At 40.7% G+C, this 20,989-nt stretch overlaps 2 protein-coding genes across 4 annotated transcripts in view; one reads left to right on the top strand and one right to left on the bottom strand.

Annotated features, from left to right (window-relative positions):
* The window catches only part of macrod1 (mono-ADP ribosylhydrolase 1), a 135,149-nt gene that overhangs the window by 22,766 nt on the left and 91,394 nt on the right, over positions 1-20,989 (top strand). The window lies entirely within an intron of this gene.
* Positions 727-20,989, bottom strand: part of flrt1b (fibronectin leucine rich transmembrane protein 1b) — a 44,763-nt gene continuing 24,500 nt past the window's right edge. For both annotated transcript variants that reach the window (XM_017408368.3, XM_017408369.3), the window contains exons 2-3: positions 8,182-9,273; positions 727-5,642 (exon numbers count right to left, since the gene is read on the bottom strand). In XM_017408368.3, coding sequence (XP_017263857.1) covers positions 3,439-5,622 — 2,184 coding nt within the window. In that variant the 5' untranslated portion in view covers positions 5,623-5,642; positions 8,182-9,273 and the 3' untranslated portion in view covers positions 727-3,438. The remainder of the gene's footprint in view (positions 5,643-8,181; positions 9,274-20,989) is intronic.

The raw sequence follows: 20,989 nt of genomic DNA, 5'->3' as shown, positions 1-20,989 counted from the left end.
AGTTATACAAACACGCAGAAAAGTAAAAACATTACTGCCCACCTTTTGTCTTTCAGCAACGAGTGATATTTATACAGCTTGGAGTGTTAAATGTCTTTTTTTATTTTTTTTTTTTCTTACATCAAGCTTTCTGCATACTGTACGATTCTCCCAGACTCTTCTCAGCCACCCTAAGCAGTTACTCTGAGACGGACACTTATACACTTGTGCATTTGTTATATCGATCCATGCTTACACAAGCGTTAGCACTCACTTAGAATGAGAGGCATGTCTTCACTCAAACGTAGCAGCACCATACAAATGCACACAAACGCCGATTTCAAACATGCACCGAACCACACAAACTTCTCATCAAATGAACCCACGGCTCGTTCCTCCAAGTTAAATCAAATAGCAGCTGACGCATCCATCCAGTGTGTGTGATTTAACAAGGTCCACTCCGTCTCGTCATCAATCATATTAATAATCTGAGCCTCACATTGATTTTTGTGTTCTTAAACTACCTCAGTGCATTATTTCCAGCCTTTGTAGCCTCTTTGATGAACCCCGTATACACACGCACACACACACACACACAAAAAAAACGAAACAGCTTTTCTTTTTAGAAGTCTTTATTCATCTGCGTAGAAAAAAAAGACGACAGACCAATAAATGAAACAGCATTTCGCACCCATTTTTTTTTTTTTTGTTTATACATAAGAGTGTTTTCATTATCACATCTGAGGCTTTTTTTTTTTGTTTTTTGTTTTTAAAGGAAAGGATTTCTAGAAAGAAGAGATGGTAGCTTCAGTGCTCTTAAAAACTGAATAAAAACCAAAAACAAATATAGTTATAAAGAAACTAAAAAAGAAAGCACACTGGAGCTCCATTATTATTGGTACACAGTAACACAGGATGCAAAAGAGACAAAGTTCTACTAAAAGAAAGAGTGGATTCAACACTTAAAGGCTATATCTAAATCTCCTCTCTACGTCCTCGCTCTGTACTCATCTCCTTCCATCTTTTCTTCCCCCTTTGTTGAAAATCTGGCTGTTTTTTTCTCCAATATATCTTTCTTTTATAGTCCTTTCCTCAGTTTGGGTTTATTAGTGAGAGGCAGTCAGAGGGCAGGTGCCGCTTTCCCGTGGCCGTGGTCGTGTTGAAATGCACAGTGTAGCGGTCGGGCTGCGATCCCTGTTAACAGAACTGTGTTTATGCTGCGCTAAGGCCATAAAACTGGACAACCTGAGTCAACAAATGTATTTCACTGCCAGCACTTCATCAGCTTATGTTAGGTACTGTTTAAGTTGGTTTGATTTCCCAATTTAACTTTATTTCCATACAAGTTAAAGTGGTATATTTTCGTGCGCTGATGACAATGAGACGTAACAGATTTGTGAGGCTGCAACTTTATTGATTTAAATCAGCTGATTAGTCATTTGGTCCAAAAACTCTGGGACAATTGTGAGAAAAGTACATTAATGAAACTTAAAGCCAATGCTATCTTTTTTTTCTTCTTTTTTTTTAAATAAAAGCACATTTCTGAACAAAAAAGTAATAAAAATAAAAGTTCAGAAAATAACATACATTCAAGAGGCTATAACAAAGATATGTTCTGGAGTTTAGTTCATAGAATGACATCAGTGGTGGAAAAATCCTGCACTATGAAATCAACTTTGTGTTATCAGGGATGGCTTCCAAAATCAGACAAAAAAGTGGAACATTGTAATAAAGATTTTTTAATTTTTTTTTTTCAGATTTCTATTTTATTAAATAATCAAAAGTAAACTTTCCTGTCTGGTGTTATGTATAATAGGTTTTCCAATCACTATGTCTCAATACATAAATATCACAATGTAAAATCACATTTATTATTATTCATATTCACTTATTTTTCCTAATAGAAAACAATAACAACCAGTTTATTTTTTAATCAACGCGAACACCTATAATGTTATGATTGAGTCTTAGGAAAGATTAAGTAGAGCTCGGCCGTTTTTAACTTCCTCCAGAAAATGTTCACCTGCTAAAATTTATTTGCCATTAAAAAGATCTCCTCTGGAAGATAAATGGGTTACTATTATAAGATTTGTGGTTAGTTTCTTTCTCTTCACTCGCAAAGATGATTTTATATGAGACCAGACCACTGTCGAAACTGGGTTCATGCAGTTCCTCTAAATTCTGAGAGACTTTTTTTAATAACCGTTCTCAAGCTTGTAATTTGTCTTGTGGTCTTGGCAATCATTTTACCTTTTGATTGTCTTGCCTTGCCAGTCTTCCTTGTTTTTGTGTTATTTATTGAGTTGTTTGACTTGTAATAATCACAAACACTCTTTGAAAGAAGCATGCAGTCTTTTATCACTCATTTTTGAGTGAGGGGACACACTCTGGGCAAAACTTCATCCATTTCTAGATCATGCCACATTATTCCAGTTGTCAGCCCTTTTCCCCCCAATTTTCTTTTCCTTTTGTTGTCTTTTTTGCCTCCTGCTACTTCATTGGTCACATGCCATTTTTTAACTTAACTCCCATTTCTTTCTTCTCCGTCAGCATCACACCTCTCTCAGACACTACATCCCCAAAACAGCACCCCTCTCTGTTCCCCCTAGTCTCCTTTTATGTTCTTCCTCTCCTTCCACCCATCTATCCATCACTTTCTCTCTCTTTCCCACTCATTAGTCTACCCATGCTGTGGTTTGTGTCTTCCGTCTCTGTCAGAGCTGTTATCACTGCTGTCAGCTCCCTTGGCGAGAACAAAGTCGTCCTCTGCTCACAGCACCACAAAAGACACGAGAGGAGAGGAATAAAAGGAAAAGAGCCTCAGCTCTAAAAGAAGAAATGAATAAATAAATAGAATAAGAGGTGGAAAGATGGAGAAATTAAAAGAAGGGGAGTAAACCAGAGGAAAGGAGGGAACTAGGAACATATCTTTTCATGTCAACCATGATGCATTGTCATCTGTGGGTTATAACAACCATTGATTTCTCCTTCTGTTATCCCTTTTATCTACACAGCACAGAGCTTACAGTTGGTAGGAAGATACGAGTGCTATCTCTATACACATCAAGTGCCTTTTCCTCATATTATAAATATATCTCCCGCTAAATCAGCTAAGCCTAGTATATCAACCTCAAATAAGTTACTGTGTAGTATTATGAGCTGAGAAGGCTTGAAAGACACTGAGAAATCCAAAAAGGAAACATAACCATTTATAACTATAAGCAGTGCTGAAAGAAGACCCTACTGTACTTTGTAGGATACAGTAGAAGAGTATAGTGGGACTCTTACTTCTGTCACTCAGTAGCAGTGTCCCATCATCATAGCTCAAATCAGTCTTATCTACTAAGCAAACCAATCAGAATCAAACCAGCAGAGGCACAGAGGGTACTTTGGAAACCAAGGACAAAATGCCACAAGCCAAGGGGGCTTTTGTGGCTCAGAAAGCACATCCCTGTATCATCACGTGTAGGCATAATCTATGTCGGGGATGCCAGCCTCTCTGTAGCCACGGTTGGTACCATAGGTGGCATGATGGTGGCTAGTTTGGCTGAGGATGGTGCCGTTGAGGCTGCCAGCTCCATGGCTGCTCCGGTAGGTCCCGTTAGCTTGAGAGGAAGAGGAGGAGGATGGGAAAATGGTGTGAATGTAGGTAACATCCTCTAGCTTAGGCTGCAGGGACTGATGGGCCATAGCTGTCATTTGAAACCCTGCAGGAGGGGCCCTGATCTCTAAGATGGAAGTGTCTTTCTTGGTGCCCGACTCTACATAGTCATCGTAATGTTTTCCACCCCGGCCTCTGCTGTATGAACCTGAGTCCCCAGACATGTAACCTGATCTCTGTCCATACCAGCAGAAGATTCCAAAGATTAGGAGCAGGCTTACCAATGCTGTGGCACCTCCTATAATCCCAGCCAGTGGCAGGGCTGTTAGCTCTAAGTCCTGACCCTCCTTTTCTGATCCCATCCCTCCAGAGCTGACCACAGCCTCTCCAGTCTCAATCTGAGCGCAGGCTGGGGCAGAGTATTTGATGTCTGTGTCCATACTGCCAGCTCGAGATGCACCCATACTGGAGCTGCCAAGGGAGGCCTCCTGCCGTAGTGGCAGCAAACAGATGAGGTAATGGGAGCGTGGGGTGAGCTGGGTGAGAAGATACTGCCTCCTCTCTCCAGGAACCAAAGTTTCTGTTATTGAACCAAGAGCTGCACTGCTACCCAGTCTCTGCCATGAAAGGCGGAAGGAGGGTGCTGGCTGCAGGCACAGCCAACTTACCAATACACTGTCTGAAGAGAGAGGTTTTAAAGTCAGCTCTAAGGCCTCTCCTGATATCTGTCCACCTTCTCCTGGAGGAAGAGGCATAATGAGGCCAGGTCGCTTGACTCGCAGAGTAAAGAGAGAGCCTTGTGTGGGAACCAACAGAGAAGTAGTCGTGCTACCAGAAGGGACTGCTTGGCTTCCTCCAACTTCGTCTTCTCCTCCATCTTTCTCTGCTTGGTTCATCCCTACTCCAGGACTGGGACCGGCAGGAGGGCCTTCACATTGCTCCATCAGTGACGTTAGGTCTCGGAGTGTCTGGCCCCTTACAGGCTCGGGTCCCTGACAGGTGAGTCCTCTGACAGTCACTGCTGACCCTCGTCCATGCAACCAAGCATGCAGCCAACGAAGGTTGCACCCACAGTACCAGGGGTTTCCTCTTAGCAACAGAAGCTCCAGGCTTTCGGTATCTCTCAGAAGTCCTCGAGGGAGGCTGGTCAAATTGTTTCCTGACAGATCCAACTTCTGTAGACGCCGCATCCCATCCAGTGCCCCTCTTGGAATATGGGTCATTCCATTGTCTTGTAAATGGAGTCGAATAAGGTGGGCTGAAGGCAGATTGACAGGTGGAGACTGCAAGGCATTCCTGACCAGTGACAGCTCTGTCAGGTTAGAGAGACGAGAAAAGGTGTCATCTGCGATGCGCGTGTTGGCCAACAGGTTCCCATCCAGGACTAAACGTCTCAGGGAGGAGAGCCCGCGGAAGGCATGTGTAGGAATAGTGTTGATTCTGTTGTCGTCCAGTCGTAACTCTTCCAGTGAAGCTGGTAGGCCTGCAGGGATGCTTGAGAGGTGATTCCGAGATAGAAATAGCAGTCGAAGCCGTGGAGTCCCAGAAAAAGCTCTCTCCTGGATGCTAACTGTAGATATAGAGTTATCATCCAGGTGTAAACGTTCAAGTAATGGTAACTTAGCCAGAGCTGATCGGGGTAACGTTCGTATATTATTATCCTGCAAATGGAGCTCCTTTAAGGACGGTGGGAGGTGTATAGGAAATTCATCCAACTGGTTGGCGTACAGATAAATCACTCGTATGGAAGTACTGCGTTCCAGTGACTGAGGCAGCCCGGCATTGCTCAACCGATTGCTCTGCAAGTAGAGGATGGCAGCCGTTAATGGTAGCGGAGGAATTATGCTCAGGCCACGGTCGTTGCAGTAGACAAAGCCCTCATCACAGCGGCACACTGAGGGACAAACAATGCCCTCATCTCCCTCGCCTGTCTCCATAGCAATTGCTGCTGCCGCCAACTCCAGCACCTCAGCCAATAAGGTGAGGACCAGAAGGAGCAGAAAGAGCCAATCACGAAGCTCAGCAAGACTCTCAGCTGCCATGTTGGCGTGGAGCTCCTGACCTAAAGAGAGGGAAAACTAGATTAATACACAAACAATTACCATCGCTCATTTGGCAAAATGGCAATAACATGTCTCCTTAAATCGAAAAAATTAAAATAACTGCATATTGTATTTTTTCATATTGCTCAATTGCAATGTTTTTTTTCCACCTGCTTGTAAAAGTTAGGCCTTTTTTTAAAACTGAAGAGTTGAAAGACTTGGGAATAGAATAGTAAGATGCCCTTAAGAGAAACTACCCAGTATTATATGGGTCAGGGCAACCAAGCAGAAGACAAACTGACATTTTGAGCCAGTGAGTGTAACGAGGGGTGGACTGACGGGTGATAAAGATTACAAGAATCAAAGAAAGCACAGAGACGACAGAAATGGAGAAAATTGGACAGTGACAGTTGAAGTGGAGGAAAATAAGTGAAGTGGGATTGTTTTCCAAGGAGATTAACTGAATTGAAGTGAGTGACACAAAACTAAAATGGAGGATGGAATGGAGAGAAGGAGATTAGATTAATTGCCTACAGTGCAGTGGATCACTTTGAAAACAACAGGAAAATCAAAGTTGCTGTGACAGCACTAGATCTGACCCTGAAAATAGAATTATAATAAGAACACCGTCGAAAGACAGAACTTCACGGCTATCTGGATGTTTACTCAGACACACAGTGCTTTTGTTTGAGGTCACGGCCAAGAGAAATGCTCACACAAATTAATAAACACGCTGAGCACAAAGTGCACATACTGTGCAGTCTCAATATAAGCTGACATGTATAATGCATACTTTCACTCAGTGGTTATTGTTCGTGAAATTTCTATAAATTATTCAGGAAAGTGGTCTTGAAATCACCAGAAATGTTTTAGTGAGATGTTTTACAGAGACAGATTTTTTTTTTCTGCAACATTTAAACTGTTCCTTGGTTGATATTTTGTAATTTGTCTCCTCACAAATCCTTCATGCCAACATCAGTTTACCTTTCAAATAAAACAATGCCTTTGCATTTATATTCAGCGATCTATGTATGGGATAGAATAATATACAGCAAGGAGAGTTTTTGAAATCCCATTGTATTTAACTCTTGTTTGAAGTCCTTTTTTGAGAAGCCTGAGGCTGGAAAATGTGCCCTGATTTGAAAAGCCTGACTTGATTTGACAGCACATTTGATAAACAAATCCTCTAAGGGCAAGTTTTTTTTTCCCCCTCTTGGCACATGCACATGTGTGTTTGTATGTGAACTCTGTGCTACATGCAAAATTGCCCCTTGGCTTCAGTCAAAATCCATGCAAAGCAAACAAGAGATGGCAACAATAGAAGAGATGAAGGAAGGGAAGGGGGTGAGAAGACAGATGGAGAGTCGGCCAGTCAGAGGAGGAGAGGGGAAATGAGTTCCTGGCAGTGAAGACCTAAGTCTGTATCAGATGAGTTTGCTGCAAAATATAGGATGGTTCCAAATACTGACTGGGTGTTGTTGTTTTTTTCTTTTAGATAGGTGTAAAAATAGCTGCATTTGGTACCTTTACACGCCTGTGTTGTGCGTTTCTGTGTGTATATGTGACAGAGATCTGTATCTACAACAACCAGCTCCCGTCTCAGCCCGACAGACTGTATTTGATATGCCAAGGTGAAAAAGAATGTGTGCTACACATTTTGGCATGATCCCTGACTTCATTTTCCTTTTTCTAATAATATTTTTAGCTCAAATCCTAATATTTTCAGCTATTCTTTGCATTTGAGAGACAGAAAAACTGAAGGAGAGATGCACATGAGAGGAAGTGTAAAGGTAGGAGCTGAGACCAGATTGAGATGCTCTATGAATATCAACTAGCATATGTTTCGGTGCCACAATATCCCCACTTCCCTCTCGTAAATATCCTCTTGGCACAAGCCCGTATGTGTGTTTTCGCCCACATGCCAAGGCTTCCAGTCGACATGTTGCTTTAATGATTCTCAGATTTTCTGTCTTCCCTCGTCTCTGGTTCGATCTCTCGCTGTCTCCAACTGTCTCTTCTCTCTGCGTCTTTATCTTCTACACCATCTACCTCTCCGATCCGCCTACCTCTCCTTCATGACCTGTCATTATATCCACTTTCACGTTTGTTTACAGAAGTATCCATACAGTCATCCTCCCTTCTACAGTCTCCATCTCTTTCTAATCCTCTTTTTATCATTTCCTCTCCAGTTGTCTGTTGATTCCTACACACTGAGATTGGATCAATCAGACGTGGTTTAGTCTTCCTGCCCACATCTCCTCTCCTCTTTTCTTCCCTCCTCTCCTCCTCTTTTCCATTTAGATGCGGCAGACCACCTCCATCTCCCCTCCATTCTCTTATACACTCCTTTTCTGCCTCACCTTTCTTGCCTCCACATTTGCCTTTCTCCTTTTGTACTCCCCCAACCCCACCATTTTAATCATGTTCTTAAAAGGTCTTTGTTTCTTATCATGTAGCTGAAAACAAGGTGTGAGTGTGGTGAATCTCGATGCGATGAACGCGCAGTGAGTGTAAAAGGGTCTGATCGACCCGTGGTGTGATTGCCGAGGGCTTTCTAACCTGCTCAGTCTCTGTGCCTTTCACGTCCGCTGCTGCTTTGTTTCTCCTGTATCAGGGATTTGTGGAGAGGAGTATTAGAGCGTCTGTACGTGTGATTGAGGACGTTGCCTTGGATCTCTGTGTTAGCACAGTTTCACAGCCTTCTTTGAATCGTTCAGAAGTGTAGCCTCTTTCCTTCAGGCTGTTGAATCTTCCTCAGCTTGGGTGAATTATGATAGGGATGATGATAGCCTGCACTCCAGGGCTCCACAAGTAGCTGCACCAGCATGGCTCAAAGCCGCCATGGCATCCACATTTCTGTGTTGTGTGCAGATGTGTGTCCCACTGCCAAGCTCTCTTTCTTTCTCTGGGTAAGGGGCTTTTAGGCCTGCCAACTTAAGTCATCCTCAGCGAGTGTCCAGAGGCCTAATTCTGCAGCCACCCCTCCACACCCAAACACTACAGTTGGGCAGACAGTCAGAAGATAGTTGAGAGCTCAAGGGTCCTTCTTGGAAGTCAAAAGCAATCCTGGATACTCATGCAAGCAGTGGGTCATGCAAAAATAGTACTTTGCCGTGCTACACTTGCTTCGAAAAGGCAGGTAGTGGTTTTTAATTTGATGAGCAGTGAAGAGAGAAATGAGAAGCAGCAAGATTTCTACAGCTCAGGAGAACTCAACAAAAGTCCTTATCGAAAAGTCTGATCTGTTGTTAAGGTTCCACGATCACAAATATTACAAGATAAACGTCACAGTTCAGCGATAATATTAAACATGTTTGTGGAGAATGATGGATGGGTTCAGTCAGGCAAGACAACCGACGTTGAGCTGGTTTCAAGGGGCAGAGCTGCTTTCACCCTGCCTCTCAGTTTCAGCCTCACTCTCCTCTGTTTAATGTTTGATTAGTTCCTTTTTCAGAGTGCACAAATCAACTTCACAGGCAGCAAAGCCAGACCAGATGATTTTGTCTATTGTATGCAGTCCACTTTGAACAGCGCTGTGTCGTGATTCGGTGTGGGAAGTTCTCTCTCAGCCTGGTGGAAATGGACAGTCTTCACCTCACTGGTGTTTGCTTCAGCGGGTCAGCCGCTGGTTGGGAGTTAGAAATCAGCAGCCTGAAAAGACACAGACAATAAGATTATTAGAGTTTGTTTGCTGTGAATAAGGGTGGAAAAATTTTTACGGTGCAGAGATATCCATATTCTTTTAAAACACATAAAAAATTAAAGACGTGTGCACAGTAAGGGAGACAAAAACTTCTATAACTTGCAGGTTTTTTTATGTGGACTTGAATTGTTGCGCAGTGTCTCACATAAACTACAATATTTTTGAGGCTGGTACTTTAAAAATAAAGTTCTGTAAGTGCTGACCAGCGAGCCCAGCCCCGTCTCGTGTTTTGCTACATGGTAAGGTCGTGGTTGTGGCCCAGCTGCGTCCCCAGTGGTCCTTGTTCTGCTCTCCGGTAGATCAGCTGTGAGCTCGAAGGCACTGGCAGAGGGTGAAGTAGTTCTTGTGCTGCTACTCCAAGCTGCACAGCAGAACAAGGGTTTTTGACTCATTGGGGAGGTGTCTGAGTAGACAAACTCGTTTTTTTGCTTGTCGAAAAAGCCTGCAGTCCCTCCCTTCTCGTTTGCTGTCTTTACAACAAAAAAGAATAAAATTTTGAGGGAAATACTATGGTTGAATAACATTAATGAAATTTTAGAAACAATGCATGTATAACTGGAAATGTCCAGTAGTTAATGTGGAAAATTTTATTGAAAAGTCTGAGCTGATAACTGAAGAAACTGTTTTATATATAACCATGCAAATATACACACTAGAAACGCAGCCAAGCTAATCTACTTTAAATTAAATACGTGCTGCAAGATAAATGTTCGCTGTTATTTAGTCTCTGCTGAAGTTTTGGGAGATCTATCAAAATCTTTTTATCTGCTTAAATGGTAAGAAGCTGTCCGACTTTTATGTAAGCTCTCTGCTGCTAATTGGGGAAATTAAGTGATCGTGGGTATCAAAAAAGTCACTTAAGATTTTAGTCGAATGTGAATTTTTTTTTTTTTTTTGGTTTGTTTATCTAAAAGAAAGCATAAAATAGAAAAACAAATTAAAAAGTCACACCAAAAATATTTAGATGCCAGTTCGGCAGCTTGCATGCTTTTTAAAATTTATTATTTAGTTATTTTTTTGTTAATAAAAGAAATTAAAAAATATGCTTTAAATTAATTACCTTTAATTTTGTTTTCAGTTTTTTTTTTTAAACACCGGCTTTGTTTAAATGATGCCAAGACGTGATGTTGAGTTTCATTGTTGGCACAATGTGGAATACTAAAAAGACTAAATAATTATCCCCCTCAGAATGGTTATACCTTTATAAAATTAAGTAGCTCGTGAAAATACTTCTGGAAGGTCAACGCTGCATATGCGCAACATTACACTCCCAGTGGACGACAAACCTCCCATTAAGGTAATTGCATGTTTTATATCAGTTTTTTTTATTTATTTTCTTCATACACAAAGCTTCGGAGCTTTCATTAACCGCCACGCGCTAAGTCCCTGTATCTTATGTGCACAACCAAACCCCCAGTGAACACTGGTTTTAGAAATATAAGGTTTTCATCAGGCATACAGAGTATACAGAGACAGATTCATCAAAAGCCATTAACTGCTTCGCTGCTCACACTCGCACATTCTCTTCATCCCAGAGTAAGTAGACTCCACAGCCAACTGGGAAATTATCATGCAGTTTGCTCAAACACAAATAGAGACAAATAAAGGTGTCCTCATTTTCATTTTTAAAGGACACGAGCTGCAGCCGAGGAGAACTTGTTTAACAGACTGTTTAAAAAGCTTTAAACTGAACACCTTGCAGTCTAAAGTCGGTGACTCAGCGTCTGTGTATTTTTCTTTCTGATATTTGGTATTTTAACCATTTAAACAGATGGGAAGGAACACGTTCGGCCGCAGTTTAGAGAGGTAGTTAGATGGTTGGCGTGGTGAAATAAATTGTCCGGCTCATAAAAGCAGCAGTGATGTGATATCCAGTTTGTGGCTTGTAAACTGATTTATACGTGCAGAGTGCAGCTAAAATATGTAATTGAAAAGAGCTCGATGTGGGACAGAATGCTTTAACAGCGTTAGCAAAACGTGTTAAATTCATGTTTAGTAAACAGGCGTCTATTCAAGAAAAATTTGATGTGTGAAAAGCTTTAAATGTGGAGCAACAGATTAGACATTACATTCATTAGTAATTCACTATATGCTTAATACTCGACTAATTACCAAAACAATGTGGAATATAAAGATAGAGACAGAATACATAGTCAAAAATGTTCATTTAATTTAAAATGACGCACACTGTTTCTTTTAATTTAATTCCAGGAAGAGTTTCTAAGTAGCTGAAACAACCTAAAAAATAAAACAACATTAAATAACTACGATTCAGTGAGCTATGTACAGGTCAGAAAAACAACTGGGTATGGAAAAAGATGCTGTTATTCAGATGTAAAGACTGGGGGAAGTTTAATACGGTGGGTAAACATTTCTAAAACAATTTTTATCTCAGCATAAAATGGCAAATAATTTATAAAAATAATCATCTACTTATACATAACAGTAAAATATTCATACGGTCCTGAAAAATCCCTGTTTATAATGTACAAGATGGGAAAGCCATTACTGATCTTCCACATCTGCATACCTTCAGGCAGAACTGCATCAAACAGCTGAGGCTCTGTTGTTGAAATCATTGCACGGACTCAGGAATGCTTACAAAAATATAATTAGTGGCTCAAAACGTGTCAAAACTTTACGCTGCAGAGAAAAACGCAGCGTACACAAGGCAGAAGTGTCTCCGGCTTATTTAAGATGTGGAAGTGTGAAGCTGTGCTGTGGTGTGAGGAATCAAAAATTTGAATTAACTTTGGAAATCAAGAACACTCTGTCCCTCCCTGTATGAAGAGGAGCAGGACCATCTGGCTTGTTCTCAATGCACAGCTAAAAGCCAGCATCCGATGCATTAAAGCGACGTGCGAAGTCATCGTTAGTGCTTAACTTGGACATACAGGTTTCAAAGCAATTATGCTCTTATCCTTTCTTTGGGGAAACCTTTCTTTCTTTCTTACTTCAACGAGACTATGTCAAACCACATTACTCGTGTTTAACAACATCACCACTCTGTAGTACAAGAGTCAAGGTGCTAAAATGAAGTGGCTGCAGTCGAGATCTCAAACCAGGTCTAAACATTTATTTTTAAAAGGAAAGAAAACACGAAACTGAACTCAAACAGCGGAACTCTGAACGAGAACGGCTTTGACTTCCAAAACTCTGAAATGCAAATCGATATAGAAGGGCTGATGATGCAACACAGCTGTAAATGTGGCCCATCCCAACTGTTCTGACATGTTACTGACTTTCAATTTTAAATAAACTGTTTTAGAAAACACTTGAGGACAAACTATGTACAAAAAGCAAGCAGTCACTGCACTTTAAAATCTAACGTGTTGATTCAACTCAAAAAATGCCAATAAAAGAGCTGAGCTAAAAAGATAAGTTCTGTGAAAAAAGACAATTTGCTCAAGAAAGAATACTTTGTAATATCTAGATTGAGCTCATTTTGGGTAGCTGCTTTAACTTGCAAATGTATTTCAGCTAAAAATGATAAGTTATGAAGTCTGTTTCTTTCATTTAAGATGATTTGGTTGATTGAACTGCTCGGGGAAACAGTTTGAATCTGCAGTTCTGTTGATTTAATGTCTGGTCATTTGATGAAAATGTAATCAAAATATTACTTTCAAGATAACTAATAGGGCCCGTCGAAAATTCTTTTGTTCTAGTAAAATACATATTTGCACAATCTTGAACTCTTTTCAAATCGCTTCAGAAATTATCGGCTGTTTTGGTTTAAAGTTGTCCTTAACTCTGGAAATGTTGAGCCGTATGTATAAATGGCCTCACATTTAGCAAAAAAAAAAAAGTTTTTAGTCTTTGATAGAAAGACGAGCATACAAAAACCTTGATGATGCACACAATTTAATCCATTCACTCATCTGACTGACCTCCATGATAAATTTGACAAATATGAATAATTTAGGCTGCAGCAATGCTACTTTTTATTTCGAACTGATCATTTTTTCTTCCGTTCAAAAGAAATATCTCCACCCAGGTAAAAAGAAAAAAAAAGAAACTCCAACAAATCACAGAAATGCCCGTGCTATGCTACTAGGTGGGGATTTTTGACAGCATTAACAACAACAAAACATTCTGAGCACGGTTAAAAGAACATCCCGAAAGAATTGTAGCTCGATTTTTCTCTGGCTTTGTTCACAATTTCCTCTCAATCTTAAACATTTCAGCACATGATCAAAGTTTAATGGCGAATGAGTCAAGACAAAGCAAGACAGACGCCGGAAAAATGGTAAAATCGACTCTTCTTCTTGTGCTTTTCGGTGCACGAAGCAATAGATGTCTTGCAGAAAGTAGGCTGTTACATCACTGTTTGGTAAAATCTCCATATGTAAAGTCCGCGTGGATACACAAAAAATGAAAATGTTCAAATAACTTTTTTGTATTACATCTCCTTTGCTAATAGTTTGTTAAAACGGGCAAAAAAACCTCATTCTACAGTGTGGCTGCAGGGTCTGTTCAAACGATTCTTACACTCTTCACTAATCTTTGTCTACCACAGGCAAAATGTGAGCCTGTATTGGACAAGAAGTGACTACAGATCATCAGCGGCGTGTCCACAGCTCATTGGATATCGATGTGGGTAGTTCTCTCCTTGTAATGTTGGGGCTGTCCTTCAAACTTTTTGTGATGGATTTTCAGCAGCCTATCTGAGGGAAGTGAAATGGAGAGGAGGGAGCGGTGAAATGGGGAGCTTGTAACAGAATAAGGGAGTCGGGAGAGGAAAGTTAGACAGCTGCCATTCAGGAAGGGGAAGTGTATTAAAGTGATTTTCGCTAAAGTTTAAGGAAGGTTAAAGACAGGTACGGCGTGTCACTGCCTTATTTCAGTCATCGCTGTATTTTAGAAGACAACACTTACAGGACAAATGTCTCCCCTTGTGAGCTGATAATACCGTTTATTCTAACCTCTAAAACACAAACCCTGTGTGGGAACACGTTGACAACCCGGCTGTCCGTCACCAGTTCAGAGCTTTTACAGTTCTTTTAATTTATAAACTCAAACATCAGCCGGGCCGCTGTAATACGTCAGTTTGAAGTCAGCATCTGTGATCTGAAGTGGCATCAGGCCTCTTTATTATCGCTTTTCGTGGCTAAAAAGATTAGACCATTATTAGCTTTCACTCACAGTCAGTGTTATAGCAGCTTTCTGCAAAAATGGATCACAGCAGGCTATATCTGCGTTGGAAAAACTGTAGAAACAGTCCTGGGTTTCTACAGATCATCTAACAAAAATAATGTTTCCGCTTTTTCTTTCTTTTTAACACAAAGATGAGAATTCACTGGTCTACAATGTTTAAAATATGTCAAACTGAGGTCAGTATTTTTTTAATTTCTGTTATTTTATTGGTAAAATAAGACTTGTTGATGTACTCCATTGACGGGTTATTAGAGAACACATTCCCTGTCAAATGAGGGCTGTTCTGTTCTGACTTTTCTTTTGTCTCACATCGACACTGATAGTTGTGAAGGAGAAGATGAAGTATGAAGAAATGAGCAGCTCTCGTGCTCTGGTGACCCATAAACACTTTGGTCAAACAACATTTCTGCCCGTCTTTTTTGTTGCACTTGTTTTATTTAGTTTTTTTATGCATAACAGAGAGCACAGAGAACGTCTTATTCCTGAGGGGGACAGAAATCACTCTGCTTTTGTTAGCCAGTCAATGACAACTGCACCGCCTGCAGCCATCCAGCAGTACGTGACTTTCACTGTGGCCTCTGTGCAGATGCCCTTGCTGCTTTGCTTTCCTCTTCGCTTTAAATAATTGACAAAATAGCAGTTTTTTTCTGAACAAACTAGAAGGGGAGATGCATTTAAATGAACTGAAGATGATAAAACAAAATGGACGCATGATGCACCTGATTGCTGCTGATCGGTGCACTGCAACCAAACCAACAACAACAACAAAAAAAAACAACTGCCTCAAAATCTGTTAGAAAAAAGTGTGCAGATGTGCAAATATGAGCTGTAAGCGATTCATCTTCTTGCAGATTCCCAGATGGTGGTACAATATGCATAGAATTATGACAGGAGCATTCATATACGTGTTGTTAGCAGCCTCATTGGGCTTTACAGATGGAGGACATAAAGAGAGGTCTGGTGGCTGTTTTTACTGCCGTATGTCTTCGTCCTAACATGAGCTTTTAGAAGAAAAAGTGATGCATTCTGATTAAAGAGGTTGAGAAAAGAATAGAAAATTCTTTTATTTCTGCAAATTCTCCTCTGCATAATCTTTTAGCTGCACTTACGCACTTTGTGAGGAGGAAATTTGCAATATTAGTTCTCCTTTTCCGTTCACCCATAGCTTTATAAAACTGATTGGAGTAATTTTTAAGAGCAAAGAGATATCTCAGCTGGGGAATTGTTGCACTTTCTGTCCACTGCAGAGAGTTAGGACATAGGAAGCGAGCTGGCAGGAATCTGGGATTTCGAGTTACAAGGCTAGGGACCAAACTTTGAGTACTTTGTAATCATGTGGCTGCCTAACCTCGGTGTTAGTGAGGTTGATGAGCATGCGTCCCTGCTGACACACACACTCTCTCCACATCCACTCTTCTGAATATTAATACGGAGGAGAGAATTCCTTTGAGCCCCATTGTCAGGCAGCCTATTGTTCTCCGCTGGCCTCTCCCTCAGCGCGCGTGTGTGTGTGTGTTTGGTGTTAATGCCCGGCTTGGTGTCTACATTGTGTGCTTATGCATATTATACCCATGTATTCATTGCATGTGAGTGCTGGCTGGAGCAGAGCAGCAGTTAAAAGCGGCAGTGAGGGAGCTGATGGGTGTGTTTGTGGCCTGCCTCGGCCCATAAAGACAACTGGCCTGAGAACACTTGAACCAGCCATCGGGGCCCAACATTGGCAATTATTTCACCTCGAGGCACTATCTGTAAAATGAACACTCTCATTAAAAAGAGTGCACACATGTGTATGCATTGCAATGCGCACGCCCGCACGAGTCACTTTGCTCGCGAGGCAAATATACGGCAACACAAATGCTTGTCTTTCCATCAAAGAGTAATGTGCTGTTTATGATGTTTGACTGCCTGTGTGTGCTCATGCATGTGTGCATTTACACACTTTGGTGTGTGTGTGAGAGCACATCTGTGTGGATTTATGTGTGTGTCACTGTTTAACTACCCCGCACACGTAACCTCCCCGTCTCTGCCTCCCTGTTTCTCATTTACTGAGCCAGCGCCAGAGAGAAGGAGTGTGGGGAAACGAGAAAATAAGTGATAGCGGGGGAAGGAGAAAGAGAAAGGGAGACGGTGAAATAGAGGCGTAGAGGGAGGTGGTGATGGAGGGGGAGGCGGAGGGCTGGGGTGGGGTGTATGTGGGGGGGAAAAAATGGAGTGAGGCAGGAGTAAAAAGAAAAGAAAAGGGAGAGGGAAGGAGAAGAGATAGAGAGGCAGGAAGAAGGGGAGGAGAGAAAAAGACAGAGGAGGAGGCAGCAGATTTATGAAGCCATTGGAATGTAATTTGGAGGCAGAAATTACTGTCAGCCTGAGCAAGGTTTAAAGTCAGTGAAGCCTGAATCCTGGGCTTTTGTCTGTGTGTGTTTGTATGGCAAGTATCACAGACAAATGGATGGCGAATGTAATGCAGAATAATGCCACACACGCGCTGCAGTTCCTTGTCATACACGCCGAAGTTAGCGTGCCCATCTTCACCAGCACCCCTCGCATGAGTGGCACGACTATGTGGCATCAGAACATCGCCCTGCATTCATATTTAACAGTTCATATTTCATCCATGCTTGAAGACGCAGACACACACGCACACACACGCATGCTCTTACAGGCTCTGAATTCTTGTCAGGCTCTGAAGGCCATGACTCTGGCAGAATCAGTCGAGGGTGTCGGCGTGGACAGAAAGAGGGCTGGAGGAAGAGAAGGGGAAGGTGGTGGTGGTGGGGGGGAGAAAAAGACAGAGAGAGCGTGTCAAGGATAGACAAAGAAAAAAGGTAGAGGTGGGAAATGGAGAAAGGGAGGGAGTGTGAGACTCTTAGAGGGGCTAAAAAGAAGTGTGAGAGGGGATGTGACTGGCTTTCTAACGCAGCAACACACAGCTTCCATTTAGCCTGAGAGGGAGGGGCGCAGAGGGTATGGGGTGATGAAGCAGGGATAATCAGCGAAGATCTGAAGGGAAGAAAAGCTCAATACAGTGCGTTTCCCCCCCTCCTCTCATCGAGCATCACTTTGACACTCGCTTGTAATGCACACACCAGGGGCAGACTTTCTTTTGCAGCTAATTTTTTACTCGGACTCCGCTTCAATTAGCTGCCGTGAGTAAATGAAACGAGACAGTTAAAGCTTCTTTTCCTTGTTTGTTCTTTTTCTCGACACATCCAGAACAAAAAAAAACAAACAAAAACAAAATCAATAGTGTGTGAAAAGATGATTTTTGATGGACGATTCTTCATTAAGAGGAGATACATTATCATCAGTATTTTTTATTTTTTTTACAAGCATGCATTTGGGTCACCTTGTGACTGTGCAAAAAGAACTTTCATCCATCATTCATACAGCAACCAGACAGAATTAATATCAACTGCAGAGCTGAAAGTCTGATTATTTTTATATGAATATATGTACAGTATATGCTAAAAGTTTGTTCCTCACCACTCCTCGTTTTGCTGATCAAAGCATTTCTTTCCCACTGACTTCTTTTACTGTATAGAAACTATTTCCTTCTATATTACCTCGCTGCCATAAATAGTCTGGAAGTCCTACACCTGCCGTCTCACAGCTCAAAGTTTGAACATTAAAGTTACTGATAAACAAGATTCAATTTCCATCCTTATAGCCTGTTAACATGCTTTTGTTTTTTAACCTTAAGTGTTCATTTTCATCAGATATGTAACTAGTATGCACCTTTTGACTCTAATAATATGCACTTAGTGAGGGTTGGCTCATTGTTAAAACTTATAGGTGGAACCAATTTTTCAGCCAGAACTGCACAAATATAAGATGAAATATTTAAAGAAATCCCCAAACTTAAGCTTCACCTCGTATAAAATATGATGGGATGTGACGTCTGCATCGTTCATCATTCCAGACGACCAAAACGTAAAACTTATCTCCTCCTGAAAGAGTCTCATTACATTCATCAGTTATTTGTTAAACCTATTCCATTTACCTTTTTGTTACAGCACCACCACACATTTATTTCCCTTAACATTTAAACACGAAACAGCCACAATATTAAAACCACTCACAGCCTAAAGGGTTAACTTTGAACGTTATGTTTTGATGCAACGTTCTGCTGGGAAATATTTGATCCTGGTAATTATATCCGTGTTGCCTGTAAACACACAGTGACTCCCAGCCACACTGATGAACACAACAACCAGCTGGCTCTGATGTAGCCTTTCAAACTCCTACATCTCAGTCCAATCAAGCCTCAGCAGGAGGCACTGGAGGAGCCGAGGGGTCCCTCTCTGTGACCCACAGAACCCAGTTCATCACTCGATGGGACTTGGTGGAAAGATGGGCGCTTACACAGGTGGCTTTACTGTTGGGGGTTATCGGTTCTAGGTTTTAAATCACAACGTAGTATTTTTGTTAACATCCTCAAAGAGGAACAAATGTGATATTTTTAAGCACAGAGATGATTTATAAAAGAGATGAACTTTTTTGTTTTTTAAATTTTGCGATGCAAGGTTTCTGCTCAACGGTGAAGCATGTCTGAAGCATGCATTTTTTTTACAAATTAATATAAAAATATTAATATAAAATATAATATAAAATTAATATAAAACCCTATAAAAATCATTTCTTTTCTTTTGTTTTTCCGAATCTGCCCCCCCCACACACACACTTAAACTTACGCAACTTTGTTTTGTTGTTTTCTATTTTTCCAAATGAAATGCAGCTACACTGTAAAAATTCAATCAAATTAAAAACTGGCGAAACTGAAGAAATATGGCATCTGAAAGAAGAGCCCTTTTATTGTTGGCATTAGTCTTTTTACACACTATATTGGCAAAAAGTGCGTATAAAATACTGCCAGAATGATTCTGGCAGTAGAAAGTACTGACATCACTCTGGAGATACTAAGTATTTGAGTACTGGTTGTTGGACCTGAACACAACATGGACCTCAGGAACTGTTAAATGCAAAGTTCAGGGTTGGAGCAGAGAATAATAACCATGAAAAAAATAAAAATAAAAATAAAACCAAGCTATAGTTAATATAATTGTGCACCTGACTTTGTGTCAGTCACTGAGGTAGAATTGAACCGTATGGATGTGCTGCACTGACTGTGAGAGTTCAGTGCAGATGTCTGACAGTGATATGGTAATATTCCTCTCACTTTTAAGCTACACGGTGTAGTTTTTTTCCACTTTAAGCGACAACCTGAGCTTTGCTTAGTATTTATCTTAGCTGCATATAGAAATCAAATAAAATGTTTCGCTTTTGCCAATCAAAATCCTCATACACATCTGCTACAATGTGAGGCAGCTCCCTAAAACGAACAGCGATTTTTGTCTCCGCACGCACGTGGAGGAATAAATGTCACAGTGCTGATAAATGTCAAGACAAATGTGTTTTAAAGCAGTCAATATTATTTTGCTTTTATCAACTTCTCAGGGATCAGCGCTTTGTTAGTTTCTACGATCAGCTTCCGTTTCACCAAAATGAGTTCCTTTTAAAACAGAAAGAAAAAAACAATAACATCTAAACGGAGTTCTCCAGATCTTTCCCACTCCTGGAAAAAAAAATTCGACATCATCTTAGTCGCTCTCATCGCCTCTCCCTCGCGCTCGTCCACTTTTTCTTTTGTTTTCTGACCCGTGAACTTGCTCTGACTTTCTCCCTCCTCCTGACACCCAAACGCAGTCGCTCTCGGTTCTTTGTTCTTCCAGCCAGTGACAATGATAGCAACACCATTATGCACTGTGACAACACTGCCTCCCACTCACTTTCTACAGCACTTCACACAGTCTTCTGCCTGTCTCTGCTTCCCTCCATCTCCTGCCTCTCACTCAGAATACTGTTGAGGTCAATTATCTCTGAATTTACTTATAGAAAGGTCGACTCATTCGGGATGCTGGGAGGTGCTAAGTGGCAACTGCAGACAGTTTTAAAAGGTTTTAATTTTTTTTCTAACAGTCATCCTTCTTCAGCACCTTGTTTTTTAACACTGATCTGTTTTTGTCTTTCTTTCTTTCTTGGTTCAGATTTCTTCTTTGTTTAGTTTTTCTTTGTTCCTCAGTCTTTCTTACTACAGATGGTTGAAATGGTTACACATGTGAGGTGTTCTTATTTCATTTTAGCTGATAACATTGTAAACTTGATAGATTTTTTTTTCGTCTCTCTCTCTCTCTCTCTCTCTCTCTATATATATATATATATATATATATATATATATAGTAATGTTACCAGTAGTTTTCTTGCAACAATGTTTTGATTTGCTGTAGTTACTCTTTTAAGTATTTTCCTGTTGTATGTTGTCAAGATGGTTACGTTTATTAAAAAAAAAAACATTATGTAAACATTTTATTATTTATTTTAGATATACAGGTGCTGGTCATAAAATTTGAATATCATGAAAAAGTAGACTGATTTCAGTAATTCCATTTAAAAAGTGAAACTTGTATATTATATTCATACATTACATACAAACTTATATATTTCAAATGTTTATTT

Source organism: Kryptolebias marmoratus, linkage group LG9 (assembly GCF_001649575.2).
Source record: "Kryptolebias marmoratus isolate JLee-2015 linkage group LG9, ASM164957v2, whole genome shotgun sequence".
Lineage (NCBI taxonomy): Eukaryota > Metazoa > Chordata > Actinopteri > Cyprinodontiformes > Rivulidae > Kryptolebias > Kryptolebias marmoratus.
This window is presented reverse-complemented; position numbering and strand designations above follow the sequence as displayed.